We start from the raw sequence: 18682 nt of genomic DNA, 5'->3' as shown, positions 1-18682 counted from the left end.
TCTGAGATGGGTGATCATTTGGAACTCATGCCCTGTTCAAGGCTCTTTGTTAGGCAGCTCCATCTAGCCCTGCTTTTTTGAGATTCCCCATCCAGTTCCCTACCCCCCACCTTTCCTCCACTCCATCCCACCAAATCCACACTGAACTCTGAGCTTCCACTCATGGAAAACTGTCCTAATAAGTTCAGGATGATTTCTCCAGAGATTGAAGTATTTCTGCTCATGGGAAATGTTTTGATACAAAATGGATATTTTATTCCATGTCCAGGGAAATAGATTGTGTTAACCATGATGGCATCTCCCATTGTAAATGACGGTTGAACCTTGGTTTATTCATGAAAAATCTGGGTCGGAGAATCTCCATGAAGGAAATGATTACAGTGACGGAGATGTACACAGCTCCAGCAAGACGGTACCAAGAAATAGAGGGATGGGTACAATTTGACAGGACGTCATTAGCGCTTAACAAAAACGGTTTGAAAGTGTCCTTAGGATGTCTCAGAATTGTATTCAAAGACGAGCGTCCATTTAAAAGGAGAGAAAATCAGATTCATGCTTTCCTAGGAAATAAATAATCCACTGACTTGTCTGCTGACTGTGAGCCCGTCATTGGGCAGGGATTGTCTCTGTTGCCGAAATGTACATTCCAAACGCTTACTCCAAGGCTCTGCACATAGTAAACGCTCAATAAATACTATTGAATGAATTGCAAAGGAGGCAGTGCAATCTCTTTCCGAGGCTACCTTTAAAAATCAGGCCTTTTCATTCATTCGATAGCATTTACTGGGCGCTTACTGTGTGCACAGCCCTGGACTAAGCGTCCCTGGGATGCCTGGAGTGCAATTCTTTTCAGAAGCCGAGGGGGCCGGGGAGTGGAATAGAGAAAACCTCCGAGCTCCTTCTTCGTCTACGATGCTTCAACCTGGCCTTGCACCCGGAGTGAAAAATGGCTTTTGGGGCGCCGCCGTCCCGGGCAGGTTGAAGGGACTCGCGCGCGCCACCTGGCGCCAGGCCCCGTCACTGCAAAGAAACCACGTGTAAAAAAAAAAAGGGGCGCTTACAACATAACCATCGAACCTGGGGTTTTTTTTATTATTTTTTACCCGCCCCTCTCCGCCCCCCGGCCAATCGGCCATCAGGAGGCGGAGCGATGGGGACGCCACCTCCAATCTCCTCCCGGGGCCGGGGAGGAGGCGGGGTCGGGGATGCACCACGTTGAATTTGTCCGCAGCGCTAATTAATTTTTCCGAAGGCTGGAGGGCTTCACTCCAGCTGGGGAATCTGCCGCCGCCGCCACTACCGCCTCCTCCTCCTCCTCTTCCCGCTCCTCCTCTGCAACAGACAAGACTTCTCCGAAATACAATGTTTGACGGTTCCCTCCTGCCCCTCCTTTTATTTCCTTTGCTGCTGCTACTGTTTTGGGGACCGGACACCAGCGCAGGTAGCCCTCTCTTTCCTCTTTTTTTTTCCTCTTTCCAGTCTTTCCTCTTCCCATTTTTTCCTCTTCTCTTTCTTTCCTCTTTTTCTTTCTTCTTCTCTTTCTTTCCTCTTCTCTTTCCTTCCCCTCACCGTCTCCCTCCTTCCTCTCCCATCTTTTTCTCTCTCTTTCCCTCCCTCAGTCCCAGAGGTTTGCTGGTGCATTCCTCTTACCATTCTTTCCTCTCTTTCGTTCCTCCTTTTCTTCTTCTCTTTCTTTCCTCTTCTCTTTCCTTCCCCTCACCGTGTCCCCTCTTCCCCTCCTATCTCTCTCTCTCTCCCTCCCTCTGCCCAGGGGTTTGGTGGTGCATTCCTCTTTCCCATTCTTTCGTCTCTTTCTTTCCTCTTTTTATTTCTTCTTCTCTTTCTTTCCTCTCCTTTTTCCTTCCCCTCACCGTCTCCCCTCTTCCCCTCCCATCTCTCTCTCCCCTCCCTCCCTCCCTCCCTCCCTCTGTCCCAGAGGTTTGCTGATGCATTGCCCTTCCCATTCTTTCCTCTTTTTCTTTTCTCTCCTCTTTCCTTGCCCTCACCGTCTCCCCTCTTCCTCTCCCATCTCTCTCTCCCCTCCCTCCCTCTGTCCCAGGGGTTTGCTAGTGCAGGACGGCCCTCCTATCCCCAGCAGTAGCAGCGGCCGAAATTGGCCCTGGGTGGAGAGGGGCGGATTGCCATTCCCTCCTGTCAAAGCCCAGGGCTGGGGGGGAAAGTGTGGGGAAAGGGGAAAGGAGCAGCTGGTGGGGAACGGGACAGTGCCCGAGGAGCTCTTTGGCTCTTTTTCCCGGTCCTCTGGTCTGCCGGCTCTTTTCCGAGGGCCAAAGAGGCTTCAGACCCGCGGAGTCTCCCGCAGCCTTCACTTGCACAGAAGTTGGCCTGATGCTGGAGGCCTTTTTCCCCCCTTCCCCTGGCTCAGAGACTGGGTTAGCAGCTGCAAAGGGCAACGTGTGTGGTTTCGGGAAAGGAGAGGGAAAAGTCCTTCGTTTAGGGGTGGGGAGTGCAAGAGGGGGAGAGGTTTGGGGGGAAGGAGAGATTTGGGGGAAAGGGGAGATTTGGAGGGGAAGGGGAGACGGGACTAGGGGAAAGTTTTGCTAGACAGAAGAGAGAGCCCATTGAGGATGGGCCAATTGATCACTGTATTATTACTAATCGTCATTATTGAGCCCTTGCAGGGTGCAGAACACTCTACTAAGCGCTTGGGACAGTGCTCGAAACAGACTCTCCTCACCCTTAGCCTGGATCAAGATTCCCCCTCCCCGGGCTGGAGGCTGAAGCTGGGGCCAGATGCATTAATAATAATAATAATAATGCTATTAATAATGTTGGTATTTGTTAAGCACTTACTTTGTGCAGAGCACTGTTCTAAGCGCTGTGGTAGATAGAGGGTCATCAGATCGTCCCACGGGAGGCTCACAGTCTTAATCCCCATTTTACGGATGAGGTAACGGAGGCAGAGAGAAGTTAAGTGACTTGCCCATAGTCACACAGCTGACAAGTGGCAGAGCTGGGATTCGAACCCATGACCTCTGACTCCCAAGCCCATGCTCTTTCCACTGAGCCACGCTGCTATTGGTTAAGCGCTTATTATGTGCCAAGCACTGTTCTAAGTGCTGAGGTAGTTATGTGGCAATCAAGTTGTCCCATGTGGGGCTCACAGCCTTAATTTTATAGATGAGGGAACTGAGGCCCAGAGAAGTGAAGTGACTTGCTCAAGGTCACCGAGCAGACAAGGGGCAGAGGCAGGATTAGAACCCACAACCTCTGACCCCCAAGCCCTGCTCTTTCCACTAAGCCACGCTGCTTCTTCATAATAATAATAATGATGCTGGTAGTTGTTAAGCGCTTACTCTGGGGGGGCTGTTCTCCTCCCCACAGCCTCCGGAGCCTCCTCGGAGCTGCAAGTGGTTCTTCCCCGGCGGCTGCGGCCTGCGGACACTCACCTGCCGGGAGGGCTGGACCCCGGAGTCCGAGCCCCCCAGCCCGGCGGCCTCCTCCTGCACCTGCCGGCCTTCGGACGGGACCTCTACCTGCAGCTGCACCGGGACCTGCGCTTCCTCTCCCGGGACTTCGTGGTAGAGGAGGCAGGGGAGGCCCGGACCCTGCTGCCCAGGCCCCAGCGCTGCTTCTACACCGGACACGTGCTGGGCTACGACCATTCCTTTGCCTCCGTCAGCGCCTGCGGAGGACTGGTAATAATAACAATAGTAATAATAACGGTGGTAGTGGTGATGAGTATGATGATGCTATTGGTTAAGCGCTTACCTTGTGCCAAGCACCCTTCCAAGCGCTGGGGTAGTAATAATAATAATGGCGGTACTTGTTAAGGGCTTACTATGTGCAAAGCATTGTTCTAAGCGCTGGCGGGGGATACAAGGTGATCAGGTTGTCCCACTTGGGGCTCACGGTCTTAATCCTTATTTTACAGATGAGGTAACTGAGGCACAGAGAAGATAAGTGACTTGCCCAAAAGTCACACAGCTGGCTAAGTAGCAGAGCCGGGATTAGAACCCATGACCTTTGACTACCAAGCCTGGGCTCTTTCAACCCAGCCACACTGCTTCTCCGGTAGATATGAGGTCATGGGGTCGTTCCCACCTGGGGCTCACGGTCTTAATCTCCATTTGACAGATGAGGTGATTGAGATACAGAGAAGTTAAGCAGCTTGCCCAAGGTCCCACAGCAGACAAGTGGCAAACCTACATCCTCTGACTCCCAAACCCAGCCTCTTGCCACTAAGCCTCTCTGCTTTCTTCCCCCAGCCCTCCTTCCTCTCTCCTTCTTCCCATCCCTGTGCAATGTGGCTCCCCCCAAGGTGCTCCAGATAATAATGATAATGACAATAATGGTATGTATTAAGAGCTTACTCTGTGCCAAACACTGTACTGAGCACTGGGCTAGATACAAGCAAATCGGACTGGACCCAGTCCCTGCCCCACATGGGGTTCACAGTCTCAATCCCCATTTTCCAGATGAGGCAACTGAGGCCCAGAGAAATGAAGTGACTTGCCCAAGGTCACATAGCAGACATGCTGGTATGTTTGTGTGTGTGTATGTTTGCAGTGCTCCCGAGAATGAGTATCTGTCCCTGTGATGACATGTGCACCTATGAAGGTATCTGGTGAGAAATAGGTATATGCCTAGGTGAAAAATGTGGTTCAGTCAATGGGATTTATTGTGTATACAGGACCTTAATGGGAAAAGAGAAGATGTCAGAACCCTCTCTCACCTGACAATCAACAGAAGCTTCCCCCAGCTGTCTAAAGAAAGGTTGGCTGTAAAAGGAGAAAAGGGCATTCACTTATGGCAGGGGTGCACTGGGAGTGTCTGGTGCATGTGATAACCAGCCCTCTATTGTGTGTTGCTCACCTGCTGCACTTCCTGCCTCAGCAAGACCCCAACTGATAGCGATATGGAATGTGAGGGGCCCTACAAAAGGCACTATCACTAGAATCAATTCCTTTGCAAAGGTCTTCAGGAGTCTCAGGACCGTGGCTCATCTGTCATTCTCCAAAGATGGCAGGTGTTTGTGTGTGTACATATTTGTCTCTTGGATCTCTGCTCCACAACGCTTATGTACATGTCCATAATGTAAAGTCTGTCTCCTCCTCTAGACTGTAAACTCCTTATGGACAGGGAACATGTCTGCCATTCTATTATATTGTACTCTAAGTACATGCTCTGCACATGGTAAGCACTCAATAAATATCATGATAAATATATATACACACATATCAGTCAGCTCTTAGAACAGTGCTTGGAACATAGCAAGCGCTTAAATACCATCATCATTATTATTATTATATATGGAAAGTATTCCTTGCGAGTCAGTTACAATCTCCTAAAACAGCAGGAGGTCACACCCACTGAACTCAGCTCAATCTCTAGCATCACATCTAGACCATGTGAGTCCAGAGAGAGGGTCCACTGGGTTTCCCCCACCTGCCGGGAAGGCAGTTTCTCCCTTGACTCTTCTGAAGCATCAGGTGGGCAGGGAACAAATACATCTGGCTCATGACGTGCTGCCTTTCATAAAAGCTTCTGCCCGAGTTAGTCTTGGCCCTTAACCGCTGGCACCACCTACTACTCAACGTGGAACCGATTCAAGCATGTTCCCCCGTTCCAAGGCCAGGTTGGGTTTGGGGCAGAAACGTTCTTCGGAAAGGCTGAAAACTCCCAGCTTCTGTCCAACTTAGAACTTGCACGCTACTGACACGTGGAGCCGGCTTCTAGACCGCACACGGATTCTTCTGAGGCAGTGTCTGTAGGATGACCTTTCCCAGGGAGCTGGTGTCTGGTATCAGACCAGAACGGCTCATATTGTTGGCTGGTAGTCATTCCTGGGTCCCCTGTGGTGTTTACGATCTGAGTCGGTAGGTAAGTTTTTATTATAGCCCCTTTGTATCCTCTAACTGTTCTCCCACTGGGTCAGTCGCACATCAGGAACTGCTTTTTCCTTTTTTGTTCTGCCTCAGTCCACATTCAGTCCTTAACTCTTGTCCGCATCAGAACTGAACACCAGCTAGGCAATTACTAGCAAACTATTAAACTGTGGTGAAATATGGAGTTGGGGTAGATAAGGGGAAAGTGGGAGAGGGCTGGCTCTCTGACTTGGAGGGAAAATATCACTACTGGTTTCTTCCAAATAATGTCAGCAGTGCCCTGGGGGAAAGGAAGGCAGGGAAGGGGAGGGTAAGGTAAGAATTTAGGAGATCCCCACTCAGGTTTTTTGTTTTTTTTTCTTTGTAAATGGTATTTGTTAAGCCCTTACTATGGGCCAGTCACTTTATTAAGCACTCGGATAGATACAAGTTAATCAGGTTGGACACAGTCCATGTCCCATGTGGGTTCAAAGTCTTAATCCCCATTTTTCCAGATGAAGTAACTGAGACACAGAGAAGTTAAGTGACTTGCTCAAGATCACACAGTGGACAACTGGAGGAGTCAGGATGGAGGACTGTGTCCTTTGACTCCCAGGCCTATGCTCTTCCCACTGGGCCACGCTGCTTCTCAGTTGCCTTCTGTTTTTGGTTGGTTCTTGTGTTCTGGAATAGAACGAGATTTGGAAAAACCAGGCTTCTTTGGAGCATCCATGGAGTAGTGGCCTGGGAGGGAGATAAATGCTTCCAGTGAACTGAGGTGGGTGGAGTAGTTGGATTTGGAAGGAGAAAGTGGGGTAGATCTGTGGAGGCCAGAGAGGGACTCCCAAGCACTTAATATAATGCTCTGCATGAAGTAAGCACTCAAGCCAAATAACGTGAAGAAATAACACCCCCCCAAAAAAGTTTGACCATGTCATCAAGCTTAGATAAGACCAGAGAAAAATGTGTAACCAAACTTGTGACATGGACCACGACCCATCAGGTTTTAAGAAGAACTGTGCTTGCCAGCCGTTTCCTGTCTTTGCTGTAGGGCCTAGTCTTGTTTACCTGGCTGAGGCATCTGCATCCCATTTGTTGTAGTTTAGGAAATAACTTCAAGAGTTAAAGTTGATGCCTTTTGGTTTACCGTTTTCATTAAGTACAATATTTGTGGGAGATTTGCCAGTGGAAATACGGAAAACGATATCTTCAGCCATTACCAAAAGGCGGGATGCTTTATTTTGCATCAGATCTGAGAAGCGAAGTAGTTTAACACAGATCAGACTATTGACAGAACTTTTCTTTGTGCCATCGGAGGGCGCTGTGCCTTAGATAAAGGAATCCATCCAAGATCCTAGTTGTTAGGCCGTTTCTGAGTGACAATGTAAACTTTTTTTTTCTCCCTTTTGTGGGAGGGGGGAAGCTGGGAAGGTAGCAGGGGAAGCTGTGCTGTCTTATCTTATCTTAAATCACCGACAGCTGTGCCTTTGCCTATTTGGTATGCCTTGTTGAATCCATTCAAGAACTGCTTTCCAAAAAACTAAGGGGAGAGGAGGAAAGGAAATGAAATTAAAGACTAGGCATTTAGAAATAGGACCTGTACAATAGCTTCATTGAGCAGTATTGCCACATCAAAAGTAAAATCTTTAAAAAGCAGAAAGTAAATATTACTTCTTTGAATTCTGTAATTCATAAACTGAATTGTTTCTGTTTTATGAGTTATCAAACTACCTAGGATGCTGCTGGGACAAATTGCAATTCTATTTTATTCAATGTTTGCATTAAGAAAGGAATAAGACATAGCTAATAAATTCACAGAGTGAATGGAATCACCTGTTCCTCTGTGGGACTGGAGTCATTTAAAGGAAACATCTGAGTAGAGTTTCCCAGGTCTCAGGACAGATCAAGGCTTAGTTCTAGAAATTACAACCTTGTCCAAAGCACTGTCCTAGAATACTCTAATGCCTCACAGTGAGTGGCATCCCCATTTTGCTTTAGTGTAGGGTGAGGGTGGCCTTAATTTTTGAGATAAATTTGGCATCAACTAATGAAATAGGGAAGCCGCATGGTCTAGTAGCTAGAGCAGATGCCTGGAAGTCAGAAGGAGCTGGATCCTAATCCTGAATCTGCTATTTATCTACTGTGTGACCTTGGTCAAGATGCTTCACTTCTCTCTGTGCCTCAGTTACCTCATCTGTAAAATGGGGATTAAGATGGTGAGCCTCATGGGGGACATAGACTGTGTTTAACCTGATTAGGTTGTTTCTACCTTAGGCACATCTCTGGTGTCTCTCAATTTCAAGAAATTTGACATCAGTGCCTCCTGGAAGGGGAAACAAGTGTAAAAGATTGGTAAAATTGCAAGAAGCAGTCACAGGTGGTAGGATGCAGCAGGGCAAAGGGGCTTAAGCTCTGAGGAATAAATTTAAAAAGTCTTACGAGGAAAGGCACTGCAGAAAGAAATCTTTTAAGGGAGGGGGCTTTTTTCTGCCTCTCCTTATAAAGGGGAGAAAGCAAAGAGTCAGAAGGCCCTACTTGTGTTGGGCCTAGAGTGCTCTTCATAGCCTATTCATCTTCAGAGGGATGTTGGCAAGCTTTGCAAAGTTTTCACAAAAAGGCCACAAGAAAGCAAGCAATTCTACCCTGCCAAGGCCATGACCCAGTCGGGTGTCTGTTGTCTCAGAGAGTGGATAAGGAGCCAGATGGACACTTGCTGAGTGGGATGAATTGTATAGTTGGCTTTTTAAGAGATGATGTGGTTGAGCTACCCTTTCCCCCTTTAAGTTTCCAGTCCTCTGACTCATGATCTTATGGGCTCAGAGCTCCCTTATGTTCTCAGAACAAGAAAGTGAAGCAAAGAACTTTTCTCAGACCTCCGGTTGGTTTGATGGAATAATCTCTTTGACTTTGAAAGCTGAGATTTCTTCTACCCAGGCACTAGGACAAAGACATTCTGGGAGATGACTTGGTATTGGAAAAACAAAGTTTTCCCCAAAGCAGTGTCCTTTTCATCCTAATGGAGGCTCAGGAACCCATTGGAGAAATCATGGATTTAGTCTCACGTAGCATAAGAAACAGGATTTTCACTGTCCTTTCTTGAGCCTTTTACTCACCTGTTCCATATTTTAAAAAAATAAATAAAAATGTCCCCATTGTTCAGATAAAGAAATTAAGGCCCAAAGTGACAGCAGTGAAGATATCAGGTCACTCAACAATGGATGAGAAATGGAGGTGTAGAGTTTAAGTTCATTGTGGACAGGGAATTTGTTATATTGTACTGTTGTACTCTCCCAAGTGCTTAGTACAGTGCTCAATAAATACAATTGACTGACTAACTGGTCAGTCTGATGAATGATGTTCCTGAAACTCTGGCCATCTGTGCTTAAATGACTCATTTTGTCAGACTGGAGAGTTGGTGACAGTATGTTACAAAAGGCATCCATCAATGGAGTCTTGAAATGTTGTTGTGCAAAGTAATTTTTGAATGTTAACACTTCAGTAAATCCAGCTAAATAGGATTTAGTTGTAGCTAACATCTCATAATGAGAGGTGTGGGGAATGTAAAAGTCCAACCTAGGTAAGTAACCATCATTAATTGATGCTAAATATACCTAGCCTGATTAATGAAATTACTTTCAAACAAAAAACAAACCCTTAGCCTAAGGAGTTTTCCATTTTTAAAAAAAGCGAAATGGTCTGAGATACTTAAACTGTATAAGGCCCTTGTGGGACAGGCACTGTGTCCAGCCTGATTATCTTGTATAAACCCTGGCACTCAGTATAGTGCTTAGCATGTAGTAAATGCTTAACAAGTACCATTAAAAAAAAAAATCCAGAATGGCATTGTGGGTGCAGTGATTCCCTGGATGCCTGGGAACTGGAAAATGGTAGAAAAATGAGTGGCAGTTGGACAGTACAAGAGAAGGGGAATGAGCAGTAGGAGGTAAGTGTGATGTAGTGGAAGGATACATTAATGCATTTTTTTAAGCTTCAGGGCTGCTCATAACTACTTCCATGTTGACTCTGTCCTTCTCATGCAGTCTCATTTGCTCTCCAAGTCCCTCAACATGGCAATCTCAGAGCTCTGAGTCCACCTGGAAGAACTGCTGGCATTTTAGAGCCCCACGTGGGACAACCTGATTCCCCTGTGTCTATCCCAGCGCTTAGAACAGTGCTCGGCACATAATAAGTGCTTAACAAATACCAACATCATTATTATTATTATTATGGCACGAGGTTCTTGCTGCACTCATGCTCCCTAATTCTCGCCTACCAGTTGAAAACCTGTAGTATGTGTTAATCTTGCAGAGACAGAGCACTGAAGACAGAAATCATAAAGATAAAAATCACAGCACTCCTCACCATTGGCTTTAAACCATTCAATCACCTTGCCCTGTCCTACCTCACCTCGCTACTCTCCTAGTACAACCCAGCCTACCCACTTAGCTCTTCTAGTGTTAACCTTCTCATCCTACCTCAGTCTCGTCTATCTCCCTGCCTACCTCTTGCCCACATCCTGTCTCTGGCCTGGAATGCCCTCCCTCCTCATATCCAACACAATTACTCTCCCCGCCTCCAAAGCCTTATTCAAGGCACATTTCCTCCAAGAGGCCTTCCCTGACTAAGCCCTCTTTTCCTTTTCTTTAACTCCCTTCTTCGTCGCCCTGACTTGTTCCCTTTATTCACCTCCTAGCCACACAGCACCTATGTACATATCTGTAATGTATGTATTTAATGTTTGTCTCCCCCCTCTAGACTGTAAGCTTGTTGTGGGAAAGGAATGTGTCTGTTATATTGTTACATCGTACTCTCCAAAGTGCTCAGTATAGTGCTCTGCACACAGTAAGCCCTCAGTAAATACAATTGACTGCCAGCACCAGGAAACTGTAACATTTTGTTTGTCACAATTTTCAGCTTTGACTTGCTAAGCCCTTTAAGGGACAAGCCCTGTCTCTAATTCACACCTGCAGAGTAATAGCCATAGTATTAGACACTTACTGTATGTAGAGCACTATATTAAGCACCGGGAGAGGATGCCAGGGGTGGGAATTAGACATGGTCCCTGTCACTTGTGGGGCTAAAAACCTAAAAGTTTAAGTGTATATTGTATACTTTTCCCCAGAACCTAGCACAGACAAGACTGCATTTAGCAAGTGCTTAATAAATACTATTACTACTGACATTTAAAATTGTGCTAACATGCCCTACAGATCCCTGCTTCAGAGGTCAGGTGGGGAGTTTCTTGCATCCAGCTCGTCTCTCCATCACAGTCAGGTGTCTTAAGTTAAAGTCAGTTACACTCACTAAGACCTTGAGAGATAGGGAGAACCAGAAGGTCTTGTGGCTAGGAGACATGGAGAATTGACCTCGCTCATTATGCGATATACAGTTATTTAGCTGTTTATCCCTTTAGACCCTCGAGGGAGAAGTTTCTCGGGTTGAGTAAAATGCAAAACACAAAGTCTTTTACAGTGGTTTAAATTTATTTTCTTCTCAGTGCCAAAAAGTTGTGCTAATGTTAGATGGTGATGAAACTAAATTTTTCTTACATATTTTTGGCATAGGAGCGAATGGCTGGCCCCAACTCAGGAGTAGTCATGTTGTTTTTAGTACGTCAGCACCAGATTTACAACTTTCTCTTAAACCCATATTAAAAAATCCAAACAAAATAAATGCATAACCCCAGTGAGATTTTTTTTTAAAGAGCCATTGAGTAAAATGTTATTGTATTAGGTTTTCTCTATACCATTTTAGGCAATGCTGAAAAATGTCTTTTGGAAGGCTTTAATTCTTGGAAAATGGAGCTTCCTTTTATGAATGAGGTTTCAGTGGGAGCTGATTGAACCAATTAAAACCTAATTTCCAATGGTGGCTGCTATTAATCCTGCAAGCATTGTTTCCATTCACCACTGCCTGGCCCTCAGGGCTTGTCTTTTTCTTGAGCTTTGTGTGTCTCTTGATCAGATTTGATGCTGGAAGAATATGCCATCTCCACAGATAGCTGCTTAGATCTTTAGGTCTTTGGGTTTTCTCAAAGTGGGTGGAAAGGTCAGGACAACTCAGTTCAGGGAGTGGTGGTTTATTCCGAAAAAAGTCTGAGCCCTATTGCTGTTCAATTTGCTAGGTGGAGAGACTGTTTTCCATGAGCCTTTTGCCATCCCCAGGTCTCCGCGATTACTTCAGTCGATCAATGCTATTTGAGTGTTTACTGTGTGCAGAGCACTCTAAGTACTTGGGAGAGTAATAATAATTATTATGGTATTTGTTAAGCGCTTGCTATGTGCCAGGCAGTGTTCTAAGGGCTGGGCTAGATAGAGAAGCAGTGGGGCTCAGTGGAAAGAGTTCAGACTTGGGAGTCAGAGGACGTGGGTTCTATAATCTCAGCTCTGCCACTTGTCTGCTGTGTGACCTTGGACAAGTCACTTAACTTCTCTATGCCTCAGTGACCTCATATGTAAAATAGGGATTAAAAGTATGAGCCCCACATGGGACAACCTGATTGAAAAGCAGCATGGCTCAGTGGAAAGAGCCCAGGCTTGGGAGTCAGAGGTTATGGCTCCTAATCCCTGCTTTGCCACTTGTCAGCAGTGTGACTTTGGGTAAGTCACTTCACTTCTCTGTGCCTCAGTTACCTCAAATGTAAAATGGGGATGAAGACTGTGAGCCCCATGTGGGACAACCTGATTACCTTCTACACCTCCCAGTGCTTAAAACAGTGCTTGGCACATAGTAAGGTCTTAACAAATGCCATTATAATTATTATTATCCCAGCACTTAGAACAGTTCTTGGCACATAATAAACACTTAACAAACACCAGTATTATTCTACAAGCAAATCATATTGGGCACAGTCCCTGTCCCACATGGACTGCCCAATCTTAACTCCCCCCTTTACAGATGAGGTCACTGAGGCCCAGTGAAGTGACTTGCCCACACAGACACGTGGAGGAACAGGGATTAGAACCCAGCTCCTCATAACAGAGTTGGTAGACCCAGTCCCTGTCCACGACAAGTTCACAGTCTTAGGGGGACTACCTCGGCTAGGTGTCACAAGAGCTTGAGCTGTGTATGGGCTTGCCCTGAACCTCCCACGAGGTGTCTGTTTATCTGCCTCCCTCACCACGTGGGAAGAGCCTGTACTGTTGCTGGGAGACTCGCTTTAACCACTCCCAGCTGGTCCGCTTTAATGCCCACCTAGTCCCTATCCTACCCCTCCCAGCACAGAGATGCTGGTGGTGCCAACGAGCTGCCCCTTTCGGTGGCATTCCCGGGGTGCGACCAAGGGGTACCCCCCGCCCACCCCCGTGCCAGGCCCCCCAGGGAGCCTGTCTGCCTTACAGGGTGAGTTGGGGCTTTCGCTCACATCCTTCCTTAGCCAGAAAGATGGAAGGGATGCAGGGAGCTGCGGGTAGATGGCAATAATGATGGCATTTGTTAAACATTCACTATGTGCCAAACACTGTTCTAAGCGCTGAGATAGATATAACATCAACAGGTTGTCCCACTTGGGGCTCACAGTCTAAATCCCCATTTCTACAAGTGAGGGAACTGAGGCCCAGAGAAGTGAAGTGGCTTGCCCAAGGTCACCCAGCGGACAAGTGGCGGAAGTGGGATTAGAACCCAGATTTTCTGACTCCCAAGCCAAGCTGCTTGTTTTGGCCCACCCGAGCACCTTAAGTGGGACGGCCAGGGTGTTCTGGGGGTTGCAGTGATTTGCAAGAAATTGTGACATTGGGTGGGGGGCAACTGTGGCATTTCCCTGTAGGTCACCCGGGGCCACTTTAAGACCATCTTAATTTGTCCAGTAAAACTTCTCCGTTGTTCTTGGACGAGGCATCGAGACGGAATATTTGAGTCGCGGTTGAACGCGGGATTCCAGCCTGTACGCCCCCGGGAAAGACCTTCCCCGTGGCAACATAGTTTAGTAGAAAAAGCAAGGGACTGGGAGTCGAGAGGCTTGGGTTCTGATCCCGCCTTTGCTACTTGTCTCTCTGGAAGGTCATGGGTTCTAATCCCTTCTCCCCCCACTTGTCTGCAGTGTGACCCTGGGTAAGTCATTTCACTTCTCGATAATAATAATTATAGTATTTATTAAGTACTTACTCTGTGCCAAGCACTATTCTAAGCACTGGGGTAAATACGAAGTAATCAGGGGTGTCCCACGTGGGGCTCACAGTCTTAATCCCCGTTTTACAGATGAGGTAACTGAGGCACAGAGAAGTGGCTTGCCCAAGGTTACACAGCAGACAAGTGGCAGAGTCAAGATTAGAACCCACAGCCTCTGACTCCCAAGCCTGTGCTCTTTCCACTAAGCCATGTTGCTTCTCATTTGCTTATATGCACCCCAGTGCTTAGTACAGTGCCTGGCCCACAGTAAAGGCTTAACAGATAATAATAATTATGGTATTTAAGTGCTTACTAAGTGCCAAGGACCATTCTAAGCACTGGGGTAGGTACAAGGTAATCAGGTTGTCTCGGGTGGGGCACTCAGCCTTAATCCCTATTTGACAGATGAGGTAACTGAGGCACAGAGAAGGTAAGTGGCTTGGCCAAGGTCACATAGCAGATAAGTCACAGAACTGGGATTAGAACCCACAGCCTCTGACTCCCAAGCCCGTGCTCTTTCCACTCAGCCATGATGCTTCTCAAATACCACAATTATTATTGTTCTCTGGGCCTCAGTTATCTCATATGGAAAATGGGAATAAGAAAGTTGCACACCCTCCCTCTTAGACTAGGAGTTTCGTTTGGAGTCTGTTGAATCTACCCCAGTCCTTGACATACAGTAAGCTCTTCAAAGTGCCATCAATTATTATTATTTACCTGATCTAATTCCATATTGGTTTCCCCTGGGGAGAGGCAGGAGACTGGGGACTCCGGATCTAGGGCTGATCCCTGCCTCACCACTGATCAAAGACACAGAGGACTGCTCACCCGGAATCTTGACCATTTGGCCTCTTAGTGGAGTGTGAAAAGTTCCAGGTCACAGGCAGGCGTGAGGGAGCTTCAGTAATCTTTCCCAGGGTGATCTCAGGATTATTTGTGACTCTGTCTCTCTATGCCCACCCCCCTCTCCTGACTTTACTTTGTTGACTCAATTCACATAAAAGATACAACAAAGGGAGAGAGTAGGGTCCTGGTGAGTTGGCAGATTGTTAGGATAAAACCTTAGCAAGGGCAACAATTACAGGATTGATAGGCCCTCCTGGAGGATTGGAGCTCCTCCAATTTCCTTTGGTCCTGCATGCAAATGACCACACAGATTTGTTCCCAAACTTGAGTATGGAGGAGTCGTTTGAAAGGCCTAAACATTTTAAGTTAGAAAACCAGCAGAAATGAATGTGTTGTCTGCTATTAGTGTGGCATTGACCTTTTCCTTTACCTATCCCTCCTCTTTTCTTTCCTCTCTGCTTAGATCGGCTATATCCAGATTGGACAAGAGCAGATGCTAATACAACCAGTGAACAGTTCTGTTCAGACCTCATTCAGTGGAAGAGAACACTTTGTGAGACGCAAACGTTCTGCAAAACCCAGCCATCTTGCTAAACCACAGATTTCTGATGAACTCTGCCAAGTTGTAACAGGTGGGTTTGAGAAGTAGCACAAAAAATGAGGGAGGGGAAAAAAGACACACCTGCAGAGTTCTAAGTTCTGTGCAGTTGATTTGTTCTTTACCTTTGGGTAATTTTGTTCATTATTTACATTTCCAAGTGAATGCTTATTTTTTACAAAGGAAAATTTTGAGAATCTGTTTTGTCACCTTTCTTCATTCAAGAACTTACTAAAATCCCAGACCAAATTTGCAGTTACGCCATCCTTCATCTAACATCTTGCCCTTCCTTTCTCCCTTTGCTACTCCTTTATATTTTCCTTATCCCTAACTTCCCCTAACTTTTCCCAGAGTCAGTATGGTGATGACATTTAGGTATTCCTGGGTCTGCCTGCTGTTACTGCCCCGACTGGGGAGTGTCTTGCCAACTGTGCTCTAAACCCATTAGCCCTTAGTAAGATTTGATGGCTATGGCTCCTGACTCTTGAGGAAAGTAATTATTTTCACGTTAATGCTAAGCATTTTGGTGCCACATCAGGAGACACAATACTAGGTTGAATGGGTTATTGAGCTGACCAATCACGGCATTCCTTGTGTTCTTTTGTGCTCTTGCTAAGATGTTTGCAAGAGCTTGGAACTCCCCTGTCAACCTGCTAGTTTAGTAAAAGCAAGAACAAATCAAATTACCCAAAACACAAAAAGACTCTGTAATTCCCATGGTTAAATTGAAGAATCATCTTATGGCATTTATCTTCTTATCACTCTCTTGACTCTTCTTGAAGACTCATCCCTAAGAGGCCTTCCCATTTAGGCCCTCATTTCCTCTTCTCCCACTCTCTTTTGTGTGGTCTTTGAACTTGGATTTTCACCCTTTATTTACCCTTCCCTATAATGTATTTATTCATATTCATATAAATATTAATATATTTGTGTTTACATATATCTGTATGTATATTGATACTAATATTTACACACACAACATATATATATATAAATATAAATATAAAGGTGTGTGTATATGTGTATATATATACCTTTATATTTATATATGTTGTCTGTTTCCCTCTATGCTGTAAACTCATAGTCTACCAACTCTGTTATACTGTACTCTTCCAAGTACTTAGTAGAGTTCTCTGCCCACAATAAGTGCTCAATAAATGATTGCTTCTACATGACTATCAGTATTGTTCACTGTAGAACAAGAAACAGAGTGGTCTAGTGGAAGGAGCATGGGCCTGTAAGGGAAGGGACTTGGGTTCTACTCTGGATCTGTCAAATGCCTGCTGGGTGATCTTGGGCAAGTTACTTAGCTTCTCAGTGCCTCAGTTTCCTCATTTGTAAAATGGAGATGAAATATCCATTCTCCCTCCCCCTCACATATGAGGCAGGGACTGTCTGACCTGATTACCTTGTAGTTACCCTAGCATTTAGTTCAGTACTTGGCATAGTAATTGCTTAAAAACTACTACCATATTATTATTGGAATGGAAATCTTCCAGGAATAGAAACATAGCTATCTAAGTAAAATGTTAAAATTTCATAGGATTCTGGAAACAATGGCTACTCAAAACAAATTGATTGTTAGGCGCTGTTCCCCCATCTTAGATCTGATGCTGCTGGGATTTAAGAACTGATCATATAAAGGTTTCTTCGTAGATTTTCCCAGGATAGTTCCTGAACTTGTTGCTTTCGGAAGTTCTTCGAGGCCTCCTGCTCTTATGAGCTTGCAGTGGGAAATCCCCCTGTAGTCAGCCACATATCTTTGTTTTCTTGAAGAAAATGTTGGAGTCTCTTGGATTGCACTCAGTATAGTCATCTGAACACTTGGTAAGGAGATTGCTCATGAGGTCTTTTTCAGAATTGTTTTCTGTCTTCAACAATAGAATTAATTCAGTCAGCTACCATTAAAATAATCATTTTATCCCACTTTTCCCAGTGATTTTAGTATTAGATAGGTCAGACAGTTATTTGGTAGGGGTAGTGTTTAGACAGATGACTGTTCCAGGAGTGTAAGGAAGTTCTGAGTTATACATGAGTACAACAGTGAAAGGAGCATGTCAGAGCCAATTACAACTTTTCTGTTCCTCCAAAATGGAGGCAGCCAATTTTTTTTTTTAATACATTAGTCTGAGGCAAAGATCTTAGCCAACTTTTTGGTTAGGTGAGTTTTAAATTCAGATTTACATAATGTTGATTTAACTTTTCAGTCGCTACAGGCGAAAGAGGCAAAGACTGGCCCACTTGAGAAGTTTATGTCCAGGAGTAGTTATATTTCCTTTGCCTTCTCTGTGTTCCAGTGGCTGAGCAGAAACAATGAGAGACTAACAAGCTACAGCTGTAAATCCGTGGGGCTGTAGGGATAGTACTACTGTTGGGGTTTTTACTATTCCTTCCCTGTTTGGTTTGTAACCAGACAGATATCACCCAGAAGAGGACTAGAGCTGAACCATATATATCCAAACATCTCTTTAAAAATAAAAATGTTGTTTAAAATTTACATATGTTACATGTATAGGTCTTCAAATGCTGGTCAGAGACCTTCCTGGTATTCATCAAAATGGCTGAATATTTCTCGTAGTCACAGGAGAAATTAAAGTCTAGTATTTAATAGGCTTAGCCCGCTAATGACCTAATTGACTCCTGTCTGTCTTGGATTAACTCTTGTGCAAAAGGAGTTAAGAAATAGCAAAGTTAATCCACTGTGGCACAAAAAAAGGTCTGTTCATGGTGAAATGGCCTGGAAATAGTCATAACAGACCTTAACTGCCAAGATTTCTCATGGGAATGAGCACTCATTATGGAGATGCTTTCTATCACCACTGAAGCTAGGGTCAAAACCAGTTCTAGCACCAAACAGCCCAAGAGTGGGGCAGGACATAAAATGGCAAGGCAGGGTGGGGTGCAACTGTTTGAAGTTTGGTTTGGAAATGTATGGATATATAATAATTATGGAACTTGTTAAGCACTGTTCTGAGCGCTGACATAGATACAAGTTACTCACATTGGACACAGTCCCTATCCCACGTGGGGCTCACCCTCTTAATCCCCATTTTACAGATGAGGTAACTGAGGCCCAGAGAAGTGAAGGGACTTGCCCAAGGTAATGCAGCAGATGTGACAGAGCCAGGATTAGAACCCATGTCCTTCTGACTCCCAAACCCATGCTCTGTTCACTAAGCCTTGCTGCTTCTCTGTCGAACTAGTTTTACACTTTTTCGTCCATTATAAAGATTCTTTAAAGCCTTGTTTTCTGCAGCTTTCCCATTTTCCAGGGTAGAGCTGGAAATCCAGCTTTCATTATTGAACT

At 45.5% G+C, this 18682-nt stretch overlaps 1 protein-coding gene across 1 annotated transcript in view; it reads left to right on the top strand.

The window, feature by feature from the left end:
• The first annotated feature begins 1272 nt into the window (after positions 1–1272).
• ADAMTS17 (ADAM metallopeptidase with thrombospondin type 1 motif 17) overlaps positions 1273–18682 on the top strand; it is a 368163-nt gene continuing 350753 nt past the window's right edge. Inside the window, exons 1-3 of the mRNA XM_029066734.2 lie at positions 1273–1441; positions 3343–3656; positions 15241–15409. Of these exons, the coding sequence (XP_028922567.1) occupies positions 1363–1441; positions 3343–3656; positions 15241–15409 (562 nt within the window). The 5' untranslated portion in view covers positions 1273–1362. The remainder of the gene's footprint in view (positions 1442–3342; positions 3657–15240; positions 15410–18682) is intronic.

This window comes from Ornithorhynchus anatinus, chromosome 5 (genome assembly GCF_004115215.2).
Source record: "Ornithorhynchus anatinus isolate Pmale09 chromosome 5, mOrnAna1.pri.v4, whole genome shotgun sequence".
Taxonomy (NCBI): domain Eukaryota; kingdom Metazoa; phylum Chordata; class Mammalia; order Monotremata; family Ornithorhynchidae; genus Ornithorhynchus; species Ornithorhynchus anatinus.
This window is presented reverse-complemented; position numbering and strand designations above follow the sequence as displayed.